General features: G+C 41.8%; 2 protein-coding genes across 5 annotated transcripts in view; one reads left to right on the top strand and one right to left on the bottom strand.

Moving 5' to 3' along the window:
• Positions 1-21,341, bottom strand: part of LOC110532571 (actin-like protein 6A) — a 758,238-nt gene that overhangs the window by 583,234 nt on the left and 153,663 nt on the right. For 2 of the 4 annotated variants that reach the window (XM_090240310.1, XM_090240192.1), the window contains exon 14: positions 10,208-10,415. The exons of the other annotated variants lie outside the window; for them this stretch is intronic. In XM_090240310.1, coding sequence (XP_090096436.1) covers positions 10,335-10,415 — 81 coding nt within the window. In that variant the 3' untranslated portion in view covers positions 10,208-10,334. Of the gene's footprint in view, positions 1-10,207; positions 10,416-21,341 lie in introns of those variants that run through there. 4 annotated transcript variants of the gene reach the window in all.
• Positions 3,934-19,559, top strand: LOC149985407 (uncharacterized). Its single transcript, XM_090240066.1, has 2 exons — positions 3,934-4,024; positions 15,708-19,559. Exon 2 carries the CDS (start codon positions 15,720-15,722, stop codon positions 17,382-17,384), a length of 1,665 nt encoding a protein of 554 aa, XP_090096192.1. The 5' UTR covers positions 3,934-4,024; positions 15,708-15,719; the 3' UTR covers positions 17,385-19,559.

Genomic DNA, 21,341 nt, shown 5'->3' on the forward strand with positions numbered 1-21,341 from the left:
CCAGTATTTTATTCGCTTTTTCTGCACGATAGCACTTATTAAAGCCTTGAAACTCATGGGGACCTCACTGTTACCACGGGTCACCGAGCTAGCCCTTATTTGGCAGCAGGGTTGCATCGGTTTCCATTGGATTTGACAGCTTGTTAGGCTGGCTAGCTAGGTAGCTAATTCGCTAACGCGAACTGTTTATCACGTAGCAGCCTATGCTGACTAGCATCGCTAGCAACTAGCTAACATGGATAAAGTCTAGTCGTGGGTCCACAAAATCAAACAAATGGTACTGAACTGATGACAAAATCATGTTTCGAAATTGTTGTAGCTATTTATGTTTTTTTTGTTGTTATCGTTGCTTAATGACATTGCGAATATCATATTTTTTGTCATTTAACTACCGGTATTTATTTAATGCGGTTTCGGCATGAGAAAGGTATTAATCGCAAATTCCAGCACAAAACGGATACCGGGAAATAGAAATAAGAGAACCGGTCACGAATGCGGAGCCACGCCCTAAAATAACACGTGACCACAAGGCGTTTGTGACACATTCATGCGTTCCAATTTTGTCATAATTGTCTGTAGGTTCTAAATTGCTTATGAGCTTGGCTGCCCTTCAGAAAGTAGCTGATTATTGTACTCTACAGCTGTATTTTCCTACAGTTACTAATAATACTAGCAACAAAACAGATTTCATTCCTTAAAATGATATTGCCAGATGGAAGAAAATAATAAGGTAGGCCTAAACTGTAATAAGATATACCTTAAAGACTGCTTGTGTTTAATCCTGAATCCAGTTGCCCCTCTTGTACTGGGATAAAACAATAGGCAAGCCATGAACCTTATGGAGGAGTGCATGTGTTTTGTAGACACACCTGGGTTCTAGACTGGCTGAGGTAAACATTTTAGGAAAGCCTGGGTTTTTAATATCGAAGTCATTCTAAGGGGTAGGTTTGACAAAGCAAATGAGTGAGTGAGTGTTTGACATGAAGACAGTGGTTAGGTTCTGCCATTGGGACTGCTCTGATGTTTCCATTCTCTCCTGGTTATGACCATAGAGCCTTGTCCCAGTCTCTAGACCTGCCTGTCTGTGTGATGGATGACCACCTGACCTCTGAAGCTGTCAATGAGATGGTAAGTTGACCTTGTCATTTCATTTTACAACATTAATCCAATAAAATGTTATAGTGATGCTATCATTGGCAATGTTGACGTACCACAACCATCTCTGTTGTGTGTCAGTTGTTTAATTGGCCCAACGTTGCCAATGCTCCTCCACTCTTTAACAGTTAATAATTATTTCAGTATGATATTTGTTGTTTATTAAGTTTGATTATTTGCAATATAATTACATTTCTACCAGGAGCAGAGCAATTCTACCAGGAGCAGAGCAACCTCAGTGATGGAAACCACAGAAGAGGGGAAGCTCAACAATGTGGAACATCTGACACTTATGGACTTCCTTCAAAACCTAACTGAGAAGTATGTTCTGTTTTCTTTGGTACTATCACACCTTCAAGGAAATAGGATCAAATTAGAAACTGATCAATCGGAAAAAAATGTAAAGTGCTAGAAAAGTTGTCACATTGCAATTTTGCCAAAACAACTGACACAAAGCAAGTATAACTTCACGATCAGGCAAATAATTAAATAAAAACAATTCTGTCACGCATCCTGATATGACAACATTTATAACAATATTGTTTTCAGGCAATGGAAGGGGATTCGTGAGGGCATGTTTGACCCGGTAAGATCATGTTACTGACAATTTAATCAGATTACCATGAAAACTCTGCCTAATGTTTAACCTTGTTCATAAGCTTTTGAAAGACGCACTATGCAACATTTTAAAACACTTCTTCCGTTTCTGTAATACAGCTGACAAAACAACAGCTTGCCGGCTTGTGTCTGAGAATTGTCCAGTTTTTATCGGACAAGCTGATGCAGATCATCATCCCAGGTCTTTACGAACTACTGGGCATCCAAGATACTGCCTCCTCTCCATTGTCACAGAGATCTCTCACAGCGTCACTCACCAGTCTGTTAGACGATAAGGTTAACACCAAGTCCCGCGTGAGATTTACTGAGGCTGGTGTACCTAAGAGGCCAGGCAGTCGAAAGTCTTACAATAGCTTTCGCATCCCGACTCCCTACCCTTCCTCCAACTGTATGGAGCAGGAAGAGGAAGAAGAACAGGAATCACAACTTAAGTTCAAGGAGATTTACCTGACTAAGGGCAGTCTGGGCAGTGGAAGCTACCTGCCCAAGGGGGCCATGAGGTATGTTCTTAAAGGGAAATTTAATAACTTCGTATTCATCTCCAGCATCACCATATGTGAAAATTACACATTTCCATGCTTTGTAGTAAAAAAAATATAGAGGGACGTAACTGTTTCCAATAGTGCTGAGAAATTAGTGCTTTTTGAGGTTGGTTTGGTTTCGATTCAAATATTTAAAAAATAATCACGGTTTTGGATTTCAATACTTTTTTTAGACATTGAATGCACTATGGATTATGTGTGTTGAATGCTGTAACAACACATAATAAAACAATGAATAAAAGTCCCATGATGGTAGTGACTGTCCATTACTGTTTATGACTTATCAACCATCATTTACTTTCTCATATAAAATATGTATTTGATGACTTTATTATTTCATTCCAAGTCATCAACTCATCTCTATAGAGCTGCTGCTTATCCTGTCTGACAAAATCACTATTTTAGTAGTTCTTCTAAGTAAATAAGACCTACTTTTATGACCGCTGAACACCAACTGTCAATCACTTAGATCATGTATTTCCAGGTAGAGAATCCTCGCAACGCAACTGCTTTTTATCTCTCTCATGCATTCTCTCGTCTCTCCGTCTCAGTCAATGAGGTTTCCGTATCTGCTCCACACAGAGTGGACAAGCAAGTGGGCGTGCAATGGATTATGGGAATTAATTGCCGTATTTTCTGTGCTAAACTATGTAGAATATTGGCCTGTTGGAAACTACAACTCCCTACTACATTGCATAGTTCGTGCTTGATCTGATTTATCTCTACAGAAACTGAGCATCGAGCTCACAGAAGAAGAAAAAAATTAACTATATGGAATTCAAATAATTGAGCCGACGTCGGTCAATTAGTTGTTTAAAAACCGAAGAATAACAAAAATGTTGGTTAAATGCTCAGCTCTAGATTCTAATGACATCATCAGTGTGCATCGTGTGATTTTAACCAATTATGAGTAGGCATTGCCTACTAATTGGTTGATGATGTCATAGAAAACACTTATCTTCCTCTTTCTTTTTTTACTACAAAACATAGAAATGCCCGTTTTTCACATATGCTGATGTTGGGGTGGTGCTGGAGATGATGAATATGAAGTTGAAACATTTAGAAATTTCCCTTTAACATTTCTTCAAACTGTCCTTGAAGTTATTAGAAGTTACAGTATTTGAAGTTTATAGCAATTTTGATTTTTGTAGAGGATAGATGTTGCCAGGATAGATAGATATCTACAGGCCAGTTTCAATACAAATGACTTATACAAAATACATTTTATTGGGCTTTAGAAATTAAGCAGTTAGGCTGACATCACACTAAGGTTTTTTCTCAGAGAAACAGCAGCGTTTTCCTCATTGTTTTCAATGGTGCAGATGTATTTGACACACTGAATGTGCATCACAGCCTTACATATTATTTGTTTGACTTTGATGATTTCTGCGTTTTTTTCCCCAAGGACTCTAACCTCTCTGTCTGATGTGCAGAAGAAAACAACCAATTCTGAGACGCTACAAGTCCTCTTAGGTGTCTCAGAGGACACCCTCGTCACCTGTGTGCAGGACAGCCTGCAATGTTCTCTCTCCAAACTTGCATGCATGTCCAATTCTCCATCTGGAAGTGCAGGCTCTATGATGCTAACCCCTGCTGTAATGGCAGAGTTGGTTAAAGATGTCAAGTCGGCCTTATCAGTGGTCGTTAAGAGTGCCTCCGCAAGTCAAACCTCTCTAGTGACACCGGTAAGGGGAGACTCACAGACCAAGGTGACTGACAGCATGGTGAGAGAGCTGGCTTTTAAACTTGAAAAAGTTGACCAAGAGAGCAAGAGTCTAACAGGGCAAGTCATGACCACCATCTCTGACACAATGGTGGCTTTTGTTGACGAGAACGAACAGAATTTGCTGGAAGATCTGAAGGACAAGATCACGTTTTTGGCATCGCATGTTGGCTTCATTGAGGATCTTGATGCCCTGATTAGGAAATACGAGATCAGCTACAATATTAGTGAATCTGGTTCCTCCTGCACGCTCACATCTAAGAGCATCCAAAAACTCTCTAGCCGGGAGTTTCAAACATCAGCAATACAAGCAGTGAGTGGAGTTCTTGACAAAAAAGTCAGTAGTTTGAGCTTTCCTAGTTCAGTCATTCAGTCTGAGTTAACAGGTGCTGTATCAGGTCAAACATTGTCTGGCATTGTAAAGACAGAGTAAATTCACCCAGTGGGCTCAGCAGCGTCAGTAGTTGTTAAGACTTTCGTGTCAGATATGAAGTCCTTGGCTGAATCTGAAGAGAGTCCCCAACAGAAGAGTGCCTGGTCTGCTGCTGTTCACATTTACCACAGCATCCAAAACAACTTGAAAGATTATTTCGGCAAGCTTCAGCGATGTGCCTTAAAGAGCATTGTCACATCTGATGACAACATCAAAAATGCTGAGTTCAAGGAGACAGTTCCACTTCCTTGCTTAGACATGAAATATAGGCCCAGTAAGAGTGAGCCTCAGTTGCCAGAGTCCACTGGTGAAGTTACTTTACAAAGAGGCCAAAGTGAGTGCTCAAAACTTCTTTGGGCAAAAACTGAGTCAGAAGAAAGCAAGCTCCTTCTGACAACTTGCACCAAAGAAGACATCTCAGAGCTTCTGGTCTTGTACAACACTGAGATGTCAAAGGAGGACCCCATGTACACTGTTGGAGAAAAAGGATCAGGCTTCTCTATTGAGAGAGAGAAATTTGTAGAGGGTGTTCTGGCTCAGCTTGGAGATATTGCCCATTCCAGGGCCTCATCACCAATAGTATGTGAGTTCCCCTGTCAAATTGAGGACAGCAGAAGTAAGGCCACAGCTTCTTTGACCAGTCTGTTAGATTGTATTAGAAAACTCTCAAGTGAGGAATTTAAGAGAAATGCCACTCAAGCAGTGAGTGAGTTCCTAGTTAAAAAGTCCACCAGTAGCTTAACTAGTGCAAAGCCTGCTTATTCTGTAGCATCCAGGTATTGTTCCATTCAAAACCAGTACACATGGTCAAAGGATATTTGTGCGGATTCTGCTGCCTTTGGCATCATTGAAACATTTGTGGAAGACCTGCAGAGCTTGGCGCAACCTGCAGAAGTAGAGGAGAGAGAACCTGACCTCCAGGAAAATGCACAAAAGCTACAGAGCAGGATCTGGTCTGCTACCACTAGTTTATATAACAATATTCAGAAGACATTAAAGGACTTCATCATTCATCAGCGGAGGTCAGACATGCTGAGCAGAATGTCTAGTCATATACCCACAGAGGACTCTGGACATCTTTGTTTGGCAAGCCAGGACTCGAGGCAAGCTAGTAAGAGTGTGCCTCACTTGCACAGTTTGAACCTTGAAGTGGCTCTACACAGGGGTGTCAGCGAGAGTTCAACACTTCTCTGGACTGAAACAGACGAGGCTCTACTGACCAATAGTACCAAAGAGGTCATTTCAACAATCTTGACCTCATGCGAGGATCAGACATCAAATGCACCTTGCTTCTCCACAGTAGGAAAGAAAATATCTGATATGTCCCTTGAGGTCAACATGTTGGTAGGTGGTGTTCTGTCTCAGCTGAAGGACATCTCCTTTTCAAGGTCCCCAACACCATGTGAAGACATGTTTGAACGTCTCCAAGGTTCTCCTGAGCGAACCTCTCCAGTAAGTCTAGATTGCAGCACGGCTGCCTCCAAAGGCATTGCATCTTCCCACAGTCTTTCAACAAAGAGCCTCCAAAAACGTTCTAGTCATGAGTTCCAAACCAAAGCTGAGAAAGGAGTGAGTGAGGTCCTCTCTAGATCATTTAACATTGTGGAGGAAGGTACAACAGATAAGTACCTCCAGTCTGTATCTACATCCACCACATCTACTGATATTATACAAACCATGGTGAAAGACCAGCAGGAGCTCACCCAGACCACCCAATCATCTGACATGGTATCTGGAACCTCCCTGCTCACCACTGGACAGGTTTCTGAGAAAAGAATCTGGTCTGTTGCTCGTAACATCTATTACAGTCTGCAAAGTAAGATTACGGAGTTTCTCAGAAAAGATCTTCAAAGATCAGACACAACACTTGGTTCAATCCAAATCTTTACATATCAAAGCAGTCCTGCTTCACAAAGAGCAAGTCTCGGCCATCTTGAGGTCAACCAGAGCAGTGTTACACCTGGTGGAAACGATGCCTGTGTGGACATTCCGCACAAATTACTACCTAAAACCACTGAGCTCTCAGGATCCATGCTGGAGGATATTGACACGATCCGTTGTAGGAGTGCTGACAGCCAAAATACAAGAAATACCTCTTCTTCACGCTCCTCCATCTCTCTAACACCTACTTCAAAATTAAGGCAGTCGAAATGGCACTTTGCTTTACCCGGGACTCCCATCCCCACTGAGTTTCCTGCTCAGATTGACTTTCCTATTGTTAGAAACACAATCATTGAGGACTTCTTTCACACAGAGGACTTACTTCCTGTAACCTTTGTGGACAAAGTCAGGCAAGCTGCTGGGGTGGTAGTGGACATTATGGTGGAAAGTGTTGAGAACACACAGGAAAATGGACAGGGTGCTTCTCATCTTGACGACCTCCGATCTGCTGTTAGGAAATTGAGAAAAATCATTTCCACTTGGACCATCCACATTTTCAGCCATGAATTGTTGGATAAAGTGATAGCCCTTCAGGACAGCCACAGCACTCCACAGGTCTTAACATTGGCAGCAGCCAAAAGTGCTTCAGACTCCATTCTTTCAAGGCTGAAATGGGGAAATGAACAATGTGCCATATCCAAGGAGCTCTCGTCTCAGCTTCTCCAGATATTTGCTGAAGAGACAGTGAAGTGCTTCCTGAGACAGTGGTCAGATGAGTATGAAAACATAAACTTTGATGTTTCAGTCCAGAACGATCCAAAGACTTCTACTTGCATGGTCATTCTTCAAATGATCACCAAAGCCACTGCTAAATGTTATTTTGAGTCCGCTACCAGCGTGGCCACCAGTGACATTGTAGAAGGCGTGTTTGATTTGGAAAGGGATACCATCAGCAGTACTGGAGAGCAGGTCCTCACCTTCAATACAAAGGTATAGTACACATACATCTTTCATGAATAACACTGCTGTTGACCTTTTATATGATTCTTTGTGTCATGGCATTGCACTGCTTCTTTGCAGTTGATATGCTGTACTTTAAGATATCGAAAACATTTCAGTTTGTTTTAATGTGCCTTTTCCCACCAACCAGGGTTCCAAGAAAGTTAGTAAGAACCTCTGTCCTCAAGAGTCTCTGGAGTACCAGCCTCAGAACATTTCCCCTACTGTGTACTTTACAGGTAAGCCCTGCTGCTGTTTAGGCTGCTGCTCAGTCAAGACTGAGACATTATCCCTTTACCATTCCACTAATTCATTTGGAAAGACGTACTCCTCTGAGTTGTTACCTATGACATACTGTACTGTGGGCTGGGTGGTAGCCTAGTGGGTTAAGAGGTTGGGCCAGTAACCGATAGGTTGCTGGTTCAGAATCCCTGAGTTCACGAGGCAAAATCTGTCAATGTGCTCTTGAGCAAGGCACTTAATCCTAATTGCTCCTTGTAAGTCTCTTTGGATAAGAGTGTCTGATAAATGAGTAAAAATGTAAATTGATGGCATGCTGGATGGTCTTTCGTTGCAGAGACGATGACAACATCTCATGGCTCCTTTTCTCCAGAGGGAATTTATGATATCGCATCGTCCTTCCCACTTGAAGAGAAGAGTCGCAAACCCTCCCTTTTCACCAGATTGTCTAGATCCATCACGAAAGGCTTTCTCAGCCCATTCAAATCTTCAAGGAAAACCAAATTATTTAAATAAATTCCTCATTATAACAACGAGAACATTCATTTTTTCAGATGAAAAACTAATCGTATTGGTCACATATGCCGAAAACAACTGTGAGATGCTTTATTACGAGCCCATTCCCAACAATGCAGAGTTAAAAAGTAAGAAAATATTTTCTAAATAGTAACACAATAACAATAACAAGGCTATATACAAGGAGTACCAGTACCGAGTCAATGTGCATGGGTGCGAGGTAGTTGAGGTAATACAGTATGTACATGTAGGTAAGGGTAAAAGTGACTAGTCAATCAGGATAGATAATAAACACAGTAGCAGCAGCTAGTGTGAAAGTCGGTCAGTGTCACAGTGAATGTGTGGGTAGAGTGTAGTGAATGTGCATCGAGCCAATTCAAGAGAGTCAGTGGAAAACAATTAGAAAAATACATCAATAACTAAGGGGGTCAATGCAAATAGTGCAGGTGGCCATTTAATTAACATTCAGCAGTCTGATGACTTGGGGGTAGAAGCTGTTCAGCAGTCTAATGACTTGGGGGTAGAAGCTGTTCAGCAGTCTAATGACTTGGGGGTAGAAGCTGTTCAGCAGTCTAATGACTTGGGGGTAGAAGCTGTTCAGCAGTCTAATGACTTGGGGGTAGAAGCTGTTCAGCAGTCTAATGACTTGGGGGTAGAAGCTGTTCAGCAGTCTTATGACTTGGGGGTAGAAGCTGTTCAGCAGTCTAATGACTTGGGGGTAGAAGCTGTTCAGCAGTCTAATGACTTGGGGGTAGAAGCTGTTCAGCAGTCTTATGACTTGGGGGTAGAAGCTGTTCAGCAGTCTTATGACTTGGGGGTAGAAGCTGTTCAGCAGTCTAATGACTTGGGGGTAGAAGCTGTTCAGCAGTCTTATGACTTGGGGGTAGAAGCTGTTCAGCAGTCTAATGACTTGGGGGTAGAAGCTGTTCAGCAGTCTAATGACTTGGGGGTAGAAGCTGTTCAGCAGTCTAATGAGTTGGGGGTGGAAGCTGTTCAGCAGTCTAATGACTTGGGGGTAGAAGCTGTTCAGCAGTCTAATGACTTGGGGGTGGAAGCTGTTCAGCAGTCTTATGACTTGGGGGTAGAAGCTGTTAAGGAGCCTTTTGTCCCAGACTTGGTGCTCTCATATCGCTTGCCGTGTGGTAGCAGAGTGAACAGTCTATGACTTGGGTGGTTGGAGCCTTTTGCCAATCATTTACATATCACTTATTTTATTTTTATTTGATTTGATGTCATATTGTAAACGTATGTATCTGTTTTGCTGAAAATATGATTTTGAAAAAATGAATGTCTACAAGTGCTTCATAAAACAGTTATATTTATTTTTGTATTTTCAAAAGACAGCAAATAGCCAATCAAGTATCAACATAAGTGAAATGAAAGACAGATTTAATTTTCAGTGAATAATTGTCTTGTCCAGTGAGCAACTCAATGACAGCGATTCAATGACATCATTAGATCACCTCCAAGAAGCATCTTCAACGTTCACCTGACAACCCATTGGATAAGACACATACACTAACCAAGTGTTTCTTACCTGTCAAGAAGGTTGAGATCAGAATATAAGGTCCATAAACAAACTGAAAATGGCATACTGAAGATGGAGTCAAAAGGAACTCAGCCTTTCACCCTTTTCATAGCAATGGAATATGTGACACGGTTCGTTATAGTTCATGTTTTCTACAAAAAATTATAAAGGCAGATTCCATTATTGTAAGGGCGTTCGTCTGTAGGAGGAGGAGAAGCGGACCAAAGCGCAGCGTGGTGGTTATTCATATTTTAATAAATCACTACACATGAACAAACTAACGAAAACAAGAAATGTGAGAACGCAAAACAGTCCTATCCTGTGACGACAAACACAGTGACAGGAACAATCACCCACAAACACACAGTGAAACCCAGGCTACCTAAGTATGATTCTCAATCAGAGACAACTAATGACACCTGCCTCTGATTGAGAACCATACTAGGCCGAAAACATAGAAATGCCCCAAAACATAGAAAAACAAACATAGACTGCCCACCCAACTCACGCCCTGACCATACAAACTACATACAAAACAAAGGAAATAGAGGTCAGAACGTGACAATTATCCAGTTTTAAAAAAAACTTTTTTTAAATCGACAGAACTACCGTCCTTGGGTGTTCCTGAGCTCACAGTAAAAGGTTAAACTAGACATGTTATTGTGAGTTCTGGAGGCAGCAGATGCTGTTGGTGGTCGATCAAGGGCACTTCCTGTCTACGCACTGCTTCCCGCCCTCTTCGAACTCCTGTTTTGAGATCCACATTTGCTGGAAAGTTCCCTAGAGTAAGACAACATGATGCTTATCAGTACAAATCCCAAACAATACAACCACCATCATTGATGAAGTGCATTAGGTCAAAGTAGTAGGTTATTATCAAACTATTTCAAAACAGGCCAACACACAAATCCCAAAACAAATAGACAAATCATAGTGTGCAAGTGACCAGAAGCATTGCAATACAGTATAAGTATATATCAATGGAGGCTGCTAAGGCTGCTGAGCTGCTCAGTGGAGGCTGCTGCCTCTCTGTGGTGAGAGCACTAACACACTGAACATGATGGACAAGGATGCTCCATATAGCCATCCATCAGTGTCCAGGCACAGCCTGGGTGTATGTAATACAATATGACCAGATATGGTTTGATATCTCTTCTGAAACTGGGGTGGGGTTATTGAGTTCAGGGTTGTGTAATGGTTGCTTCCATGTCAGTCCTCAAAGATGAAATTGCATAGAATCGAATGAATCACATCCAATGATTTCCCGTTTTGGACATTGTTTTGAAAATGATTCTCCATAGCTGCCATACCTTTGATGTCATAACCTGTTACAGAATTCCCCTTCCTTATTAAAAAATTACAACTATGGAGTTCATTGGCCTACAACACATGTGTGTATATTTGCCCTTAAAATGATATTGCTAGATGGAAGAAAATAATAAGATAGGCCTAAACTGTAATAAGATGTACTTTAAAGATACTATAAATAGCAGGAGACATACCTGGGTTCTAGACTGGTATTCAGGGCAAGCATTTTAGGATTATACATATGGTTAGTGTCAACTTCTACTTACACGTTAAAGCTCAGCCATGTTGCTACATGTTTACTCATTGACTTCAAGTAGAGCATTGTTTGTGAATCTGATTAAAAGCCTAATAAAAGTGTATCGCCCCCAGCTTGGGCAGCACTGCTACACTGCTTTTTTGGGCTAAAGGTGTTTGTGACACGTGCATGTGTTCCAATGATGTCATAATTGTTTGTAGGTTCTATGTTGCCTATCAACTTGGCTGTCCTTCAGAAAGTAGATAATACTTGTATTTTCAAACGATTAATAAAAATACTAGCAACAAAACAAACTAAATAGATTTAATCCATTAATATGATATTGCCAGATGGAAGAAAATAACAAGGTAGGCCTAAACTGTAATAAGATATATCTTATAGACTGCTTCAGTGCATTTGGAAAGTATTCAGACCCCTTGACTTTTTACACATTTCATTTTTTACATTACAGCCTTATTCTAAAATGGATTACATACAACATTTTCCTCATCAATCTACACACAATATCCTATAATGACAAAGTAAAAACAGTTTTTTAGACATTTTTGCAATTTAAAACGGAAAAAAACAGAAATACCTTATTTACATAAGTATTCAAACCCTTAGCTATGAGACTCGAAATTGAGCACCGGTGCATCCTGTTTCCCTTGATCATCCTTGAGGTATTTCTACAACATGATTGGAGTCCACCTGGGGTAAATTCAATTGATTGGACATGATTTGGAAAGGCACATACATAAGGTCCCACAGTTGACAGTGCAAAAATCTATTTTAATTCCAGGTTATAAGGCAACAAAATAGGGAAAATGCCAAGGGGGGTGAATACTTTCGCAAGCCACTGTAAATGGTTCAGTTCACATAAACAGTCATTATTTTCAGTTTGAGAGATCATCCCGGGCTTTGCCCCGTCTGCTGTAGCTGAGATGTCCCTGGAGGACATAGAACAACAAGACTATGATGTTTCTGACACTGAGACAGTCAGGTAAGGCCACTTACACTCTGTCCAGTTAGATATTTGTGTGGAGAATAAGAGAGACAGACTAATAAGAAAGAACTTGTTATGGGGCAGGTCAGGCGTCATTCATGGAGTCATTTGTAGGGTCAAGTCCCCAGCCGATCTATTTGAACCCCTCATTATTTGTGGCCATGTATTAACTACAAAGTGAGTATTTGACATGAAGACAGTGGTTAGATTCTGCCATTGGGACTGCTCTGATGTTTCCATTCTCTCCTGGTTATGACCATAGAGCCTTGTCCCAGTCTCTAGACCTGCCTGTCTGTGTGATGGATGACCACCTGACCTCTGAAGCTGTCAATGAGATGGTAAATTGACCTTGTCATTTCATATTACAACATTAATCCAATAAAATGTTATAGTGATGCTATCATTGGCAATGTTGATGTACCACAACCATCTCTGTTGTGTTGCAGTTGTTTAAATTTGTCCAACGTTGCCAATGCTCCTCCACTCTCTAACGGTTCATAAGTTCTTTCAGTATGATATTTGTTGTATATGTTAAGTTTGACTCTGTTGGTGCCATTATTTGAGACTCATAATGTTTATTTCTACCAGAAGCAAAGCAGCACTGTGGAAACCACAGAAGAAGAGAGCCTCAACAGTGCGAAAAATCTTGAGTCTTTTTCACTGATTATCAACTTCCTGCAGAACCTAACTGAGGAGTATGTTCTATTTTCTTTGGTACAGTACTACTATCAAACCTGTAAAGGATTGTATGAAAGCAGATTCATCAACTACATTTCCATTGCGGAAAAAGTTACATCACACCACAATGTTGTCAAAACAATTGCTACAAAGCATGTGTAAAATACTGTCTAATCTGATGACTCTACTGACCGACATTTCTGACAATATTAATACTATTAATATGAATAATTCATATGAATAATTTTCAGGCAATGGAGTAGGATTCGTAATGGCATTTCTGACCCGGTAAGATCTGAAAGCTTATTTAGAATACAATGATCACTGAATGTTTAGCCTTGTTCATAAGCTTTTGAAAGACGCACTATGCAACATTTTAAAACACTTCTTCTGTTTCTGGAATACAGCTGACAAAACAACAGCTTGCCGGCTTGTGTCTGAGGATTGTCCAGTTTTTATCAGACAAGCTGATGCAGATCATCATCCCAGGTCTTTACGAACTACTGGGCATCAAAGATGCTGCCTCCTCTCCATTGTCACAGAGATCTCTCACAGTGCCACTCACCAGTCTGTTAGACGATAAGGTTAACACCAAGTCCCGCGTGAGATTTACTGAGGCTGGTGTACCTAAGAGGCCAGGCAGTCGAAAGTCTTACAATAGCTTTCGCATCCCAACTCCCTACCCTTCCTCCAACTGTATGGATCAGGAAGAGGAAGAAGAGCAGGAATCACAACAACCTAAGTTCAAGGAGATGTACCTGACTAAGGAGATGGGCAGTCTGGGCAGTGGAAGCTACTGCCCAAAACCATTGCCCAAGCCAGCCATGAGGTATGTCTGTAACCATTCTTCAATACTGCCTTTTATTTATGATTGTCCTTCAACAGTATTTGATGTTTATAGCAATTTCACATTTTTTTTAGAGTATAGATATGGCCATATAAAGTTGAATTCGGAGTTTACATACACCTTAGCCAAGTACATTTAAACTCAGTTTTTCACAATTCCTGACATTTAATCCCTGTTTTAGGTCAGTTAGGATCACCACTTTATTTTAAGAATGTGAAATGTCAGAATAATAGAAGAAGAAATAATCATTTATTTCAGCTTTTATTTCTTTCTTCACATTCCCAGTGGGTCAGAAGTTTACATACACTCAAATAGTATTTGGTAGCATTGCCTTTAAATTGTTTAACTTGGGTCAAATGTTTTGGGTAGCCTTCCACAAGCTTCCCACAATAAGTTGGGAGAATTTTGTCCCATTCCTCCTGACAGAGCTGGTATGACTGAGTCAGGTTTGTAGGCCTCCTTGCTCGCACAAGCTTTTTCAGTTCTGCCCACAAATGTTCTATAGGATTGAGGTCAGGGCTTTGTGATTGCCACTCCAATACCTTGACTTTGTTGTTCTTAAGTCATTTTGCCACAACTTTGGAAGTATGCTTGGGGTCATGTCCATTTGGAAGACCCATTTGCGACCAAGCTTTAACTTCCTGACTGAAGTCTTGAGATGTTGCTTCAATATATCCACATAATTTTTCAACCTCATGTTGCTATCTATTTTGTGAAGTGCACTAGACCCTCCTGCAGCAAAGCACCCCCACAACATGATTCTGCTACCCCCGTGCTTCACGGTTGGGATGGTGTTCTTTGGCTTGCAAGCCTCACCCACCCACGGCTGTGTGGTCCCATGGTGTTTATACTTGCGTACTATTGTTTGTACAGATGAACGTGGTACCTTCAGCCATTTGGAAATTGCTCCCAAGGATGAACCAATTATTTTTCTGTGGTCTTGGCTGATTTCTTTTGATTTTCTCATGATGTCAAGCGAAGAGGCACTGAGTTTGAAGGTTGGCCTTGAAATACATCCACAGACTCAAATGATGTCAATTTGCCTAACATAAGCTTCTAAAGCCACGACATCCTTTTCTGGAATTTTCCAAGCTGTTTAAAGGCACAGTCAACTTAGTGCATGTAAACTTCTGACCCACTGGAATTGAGATACAGTGATTTATAAGTTAACTAATCTGTCTGTAAATAATTGTTGGAAAAATTACTTGTGTCATGCACAAAGTAGATGTCCTAACCGACTTGCCAAAACTAGAGTTTGTTAACAAGGAATTTGTGGAGTGGTTGAAAAACTACTTTTAATGACTTCAATCTAAGTGTATGTAAACTTCCGACTTCAACTGTACAAGCCAGTTTCAATACAAATTACTTATACAAAAAAAGTACTCTAATTTATCATATTATTTGACTTTAAAACAGAATAATTTAGTCTTGTTTTTCTTCTCCAAACCAGCAGAAGCTTTTCTCTTTTATCTTTCTGTAATGAAAAGAACTATAGAAGTTGAATAAATTATTATTTTTTATTATTAGATGTGGTTGACACACCTCCACCACACTAAGGTGTTTTCCCAGAGCAAAAGCAACGATTCCCCCACTATTTTCAATGGTGCAGATGTGTTTGACACACCTCCACCAGAGCAACGTTCCTCACAGCATTACATATTATTTGTTTGACTGTGATGATTTCTGTTTTTTTTTTCAAGAACCTCTCTGTCTGATGTGCAGAAGAAGACAACCAACTCTGACTCGCTACAAGTCCTCTTAGGTGTCTCAGAGGACACCCTCATCACCTGTGTGCAGGACAGCCTGCAAGGTTCTCTCTCCAAACTTGCATGCATGTCCAATTCTCCATCTGGAAGTGCAGGCTCTCCGAAGATGACCCCTGCTGTAATGGCAGAAGTGATTAAAGATGTCAAGTCGGCCGTATCAGTAGTCGTTAAGAGTGCCTCCGCTAGCCAAACCTCTCAAGTGACACCGGTAAGGGGAGACTCACAGACCAAGGTGACTGAGAGCATGGTGAGAGAGCTGGCTGCTAAACTTGAAAAAGTTGACCAAGAGAGCAAGAGTCTAACAGGGCAAGTCATGACCATGATCTCTGACACAATGGTGGCTTTTGTTGACGAGAACGAACAGAATTTGCTGAAAGATCTGAAGGACAAGATCACGTTTTTGGCATCGCATGTTGGCTTCATTGACGATCTTGATGCCCTGATAAGGAAATACGAGAGCAGCTACAATATAGGTGAATCTGGTTCCTCCTGCACGCTCACATCTAAGAGCATCCAAAAACTCTCCAGCCGGGAGTTTCAAACATCAGCAATACAAGCAGTGAGTGGAGTTCTTGCCAAAAAAGTCAGTAGTTTGAGCTTTCCTAGTTCAGTCGTTCAGTCTGAGTTAACAGGTGCTGTATCAGGTCAAACATTGTCTGGCATTGTAAAGACAGAGTCAATTTACCCAGTGGGCTCAGCGGCGTCAGTAGTTGTTAAGACTTTCGTGTCAGATATGAAGTCCTTGGCTGAATCTGAAGAGAGTCCCCAACAGAAGAGTGCCTGGTCTGCTGCTGTTCACATTTACCACAGCATCCAAAACAACTTGAAAGATTATTTCGGCAAGCTTCAGAGATTTGCCCTAAAGAGCATTGTCACATCTGATGACAACATCACAACTTGCACCAAAGAAGTCATCTCAGAGCTTCTGGTCTTGTACAAGACTGAGATGTCAAAGGAGGACCCCCTGTACACTGTTGGAGAAAAAGGATCAGACTTCTCTATTGAGAGACAACAATTTGTAGAGGGCGTTCTGGCTCAGCTTGGGGATATCTCCCATTCCAGGGCCTCATCACCAATAGTATATGAGTTCCCCTGTCAAATTGAGGACAGCAGAAGTAAGGCCACAGCTTCTTTGACCAGTCTGTTAGATTGCATGAAACAACTATCAAGTGAGGAATTCAAGAGAGACACCACTCAAGCAGTGAGTGAGTTCCTAGTTAAAAAGTCCAACAGTAGCTTAACTAGTGCAAAGCCTGCTTATTCTGTAGCATCCAGGTCTTGTTCCGTTCAAAACCAGAGAACCTTGTCAAAGGATATTTGTGCGGATTCTGCTGCCTTTGGCATCATTGACACATTTGTGGAAGACCTGCAGAGCTTGGCGCAACCTGCAGAAGTAGAGGAGAGAGAACCTGACCTCCAGGAAAATGCACAAAAGCGAAAGAACAGGATCTGGTCTGCTACTACTAGTTTATATAAAAATATTAAGAAGACATTAAAGGGCTTCACCATTCATCGGCAGAGGTCAGACGTGCAGAGAAGAATGTCTAGCCATACACCCACAGAGGACTCTGGACATCTTGTGACTAAGGAGTACCTTGGTTTGGCAAGCCAGAACTTGACGCAAGCTAGTAAGAGTGTGCCTCACTTGCACAGTTTGAACCAGGAAGTGACTCTACACATGGGTGTCAGCGAGAGTTCAAAACTTCTCTGGACTGAAACAGACGAGGGTCTAATGAACAATAGTACCAAACAGGTCATTTCAACAATCTTGACCTCATGCGAGGATCAGACATCAAATGCACCTTGCTTCTCCACAGTAGGAAAGAAAATATCTGATATGTCCCTTGAGGTCAACATATTGGTAGGTGGTGTTCTGTCTCAGCTGAAGGACATCTCCTTGTCAAGGTGACACCATGTGAAGACATGTTTGAACGTCTCCAAGGTTCTCCTGAGCGAACCTCTCCAGTAAGTCTAGATTGCAGCACGGCTGCCTCCAAAGGCATTGCATCTTCCCACAGTCTTTCAACAAAGAGCCTCCAAAAACTTTCTAGTCATGAGTTCCAAACCAAAGCTGAGAAAGGAGTGAGTGAGGTCCTCTCTAGATCATTTAACATTGTGGAGGAAGGTACAACAGATAAGTACCTCCAGTCTGTATCTACATCTACTGATATTATACAAACCATAGTGAAAGATCTGCAGGAGCTCACCCAGACCACCCAATCATCTGACATGGTATCTGGAACCTCCCTACTCACCACTGGACAGGTTTCTGAGAAAATAATCTGGTCTGTTGCTCGTAACATCTACTACAGTCTGCAAAGTAAGATTACGGAGTTTCTCAGAAAAGATCTTCAAATGTCAGACACAACACTTGGTTCAATCCAAATATTTACATATCAAAGCAGTCCTGCTTCACAAAGAGCAAGTCTCTGCCATCTTGAGGTCAACCAGAGCAGTGTTACACCTGGTGGAAACGATGCCTGTGTGGACATTCCGCACAAATTACTACCTAAAACCACTAAGCTCTCAGGATCCATGCTGGAGGATATTGGCACGATCCGTTGTAGGAGTGCTGACAGCCAAAATACAAGAAATACCTCTTCTTCACGCTCCTCCATCTCTCTAACACCTACTTCAAAATCAAAGCAGTCAGAATGGGACTTCACCTTGCCCGGTACTCCCATCCCCACTGAATTATCTGCTCAGAGTGACTTTCCCATTGTAAGAAACATGATCATTCAGGACTTGTTTCACACAGAGAACTTACTTCCCCCATCCTTTGTGGACAAAGTCAGGCAAGCTGCTGGGGTGGTAGTGGACGAAATGGTGGAAAGTGTTGAGAACACACAGGAAGATGGACAGGGTGCTTCTCATCCTGACGACCTCCGATCTGCTGTTAGGAAATTGAGAAAAATCATTTCCACTGGGACCATCCACATTTTCAGTCATGAATTTGTGGATAAAGTGATAGCCCTTCAGGACAGCCACAGCACTCCACAGGTCTTAACATTGGCAGCAGCCAGAAGTGCTTCAGACTCCATTCTTTCAAGGCTGAAATGGGGAAAGGAACAATGTGCCATATCCAAGAAGCTCTCCTCTCAGCTTCTCCAGATATTTGCTGAAGAGACAGTGAAGGGCTTCCTAAAACAGTGGTTAGATGAGTTTGAAAATATCAACATTGATGTTTCAGTCCAGAATGAACCAAGCACCTCTACTTGCATGGTCTTTCCTATCCAGCTCAATCAGAGCAAGCCAGATGATAGTGACACAATGAATCAGCTCACGAAGGTCATGATCAACAAAATTATGGATGCCTTATCAGTTGGCTCAAGTCATCAAATGATCACCAAAGCCAATGCCAAATGTTCTTTTGAGTCCGGTACCAGCATGGCCACCAGTGACATTGTAGAAGGGATGTTGGATTTGGTAAGGGATAGCACCAGCAGTACTGGAGAGCAGATCCACATCTTCAAGTCCAAGAAAAGCAAGAAAACCATGTTCAGCAAGATATGCTTTAACATAAAGGTATAGTACAAGTACAGATTTTTCATGAATAACACTGCTTTTGAATGTATGAGATATTATTTGTTTATATAATTCAGTATTTTAGCATTGTATTGCCTTTTTTCAGTTGATGTACTGTACTTTAAGATATTTAACAGTTTGTTTTAATGTGCCTTTTCCCACCAAACAGGGTTCCAAGAAAGTTAGAAAGGACCACTGTCCTCAAAAGTCTATGGAGTACCAGCCTCAGAACACTTCCCCTACTGTGTACTTTACAGGTAAGCCCTGCTGCTGCTCATTCAAGACTAAGATATTATTACTTTAGTGTTCAACTAATTCATTTGGAAAGACATTGCACTCTGCTCTGAATTGTTACCCATGACATACTGGATGGTCTTTCTTTGCAGAGTCGAGGACAAATTCTCATGGCTCCTTTGCTCCAGAGGGAAATTACATTGCATATTCCTTCCCACCTGAAGAGAAGAGTCGCAAACCCTCCCTTTTCACCAGAATGTATAGAGCCATCACTAGAAGCTTCTCCAACCCAAGATAATTTTCCTCATTAAATGAGATTGCATTCATTTGTTGTCATATATTGACTGTTTTGCTAGCACAGACTGTAATATGTTCTGCGATTCATCCACATGCATTGAGGAGTATACCACCTCAGTCACAGGCTACATCAATAAGTGGATCGACAACGTCGTGTCCACAGTGACCGTATGTACATATCCCCGACAGAAGCCATGGATTACAGGCAACATCCACACCGCGCTAAAGGCTAGAGCTGCTTCTTTCAAGGAGCGGGACACTAATCCAGACACTTATATGAAATCCTGCTATGCCCTCAGACTAACCATCAAATAGGCAAAGTGGTTGGTTAGGTCAGGGTGTGACTAGGGTGGGCAATCTAGGTGATCTATTTCTTTGTTTGGACTGGTATGGTTCCCAATCAGAGGCAGCTGTCTATCGTTGTCTCTGATTGGGGATCATACTTATGAACATTATGTTTGTTTATATATATATATTTTTTTGGTGTTCATCTAATAAAGTAAGATGTACACTTACCACGCTGCACCTTGGTCTTCTCATTCCGACGACGAGCGTAACACAAAGCGTAAATACAGGACTAAGATTGAATCCTACTACACCGGTTCTGATGCTCGTTGGATGTGGCAAGGCTTGCAAACTATTACGGACAACAAAGGGAAACCCAGCCGCAAGCTGCCCAGTAACACAAGTCTGCCAGACGGGTTAGGTGCCTTTTATGCTCGCTTCAAGGCAAGCAACACTGAGGCATGCATGAGAGCATCAGCTGTTCGGTACGACTGTGATAACGCTCTCTGTAGCCAATGAGAGCAAAATCTTTAAAAAGGTCAACATTCACAAGGGGTCAGATGGATTACCAGGACGTGTGCTCCGAGCATGCGCGGACCAACTGGCAAGTGTCTTCACTGACATTTTCAACCTCTGTAATACCTACATGTTTCAAACAGACCACCATAGTCCCTGTGCCCAAGAAAGTGAAGGTAACCTGCCTAAATGACTATTACCCCATAGCCTGTGAAAGGCTGGTCAAGGCTCACATCAATAACATCATCCCAGAAACCCTATATATCCACTTCAATTCGCATACTGCCCCAACAGCTTCACAGATGATGCCATATCAATCGTGATCTATACTGCCCTTTTCCACCTGGTCAAAAGGAACACCTATGTGAGAATGCTGTTCATTGACTACAGCTCAGCATTCAACACCACAGTGCCCACAAAGCTCATCACTAAGCTAAGGACCCTGGAACTGAACACCTCCCTCTGCAACTGGATCCTGGACTTCCTGAAGGGCCTCCCCAAGGTGGTAAAGGTAGGCAACACCACATCTGCCACACTGATCCTCAACATGGGGGCCCCTCAGGGGATAGTCCCCTCCTGCATGGCCAGCACGACTCCAACACCATCATTCAGTTTGCTGACGACACAACAGGGGTGGGCCTGATCACCGACAATGATGAGACAGCCTATAGGGAGGAGGTCAGAGACCTGGCAGTGTGGTGCCAGGACAACAACATCTCCCTCAACATGAGCAAAACAAAGGAGATGATCGTGGACTACAGGAAAAGGAGGGCAGAACACTCCCCCATTCACATCAACAGGGCTGTAGTGGAGCGGATTGAGAATTAAGTTCCTTGGTGTCCACATCATATTCTCCCTGCTGCCATTCAGATTGGAGCTTGTGACTGTATCTAAATTAATTTACCCCCTGTTTTTTGCATAAATATGTCTGTCATCAGCATTTATTTGATGTTGGTAGACTGTAGCATTTGTATGTCTTTCTCTGTATCATGATGCCTTGACATTGGTT

This window comes from Oncorhynchus mykiss, chromosome 1 (genome assembly GCF_057628025.1).
Source record: "Oncorhynchus mykiss isolate SJ-2025 chromosome 1, ASM5762802v1, whole genome shotgun sequence".
In the NCBI taxonomy this organism is placed as follows: Eukaryota; Metazoa; Chordata; class Actinopteri; order Salmoniformes; family Salmonidae; genus Oncorhynchus; species Oncorhynchus mykiss.

Coding starts and splice junctions, on each gene's coding strand:
- LOC149985407 (XM_090240066.1), top strand. CDS start 15,720: ATGGTGAGAGAGCTGGCTGCTAAACTTGAAAAAGTTGACCAAGAGAGC.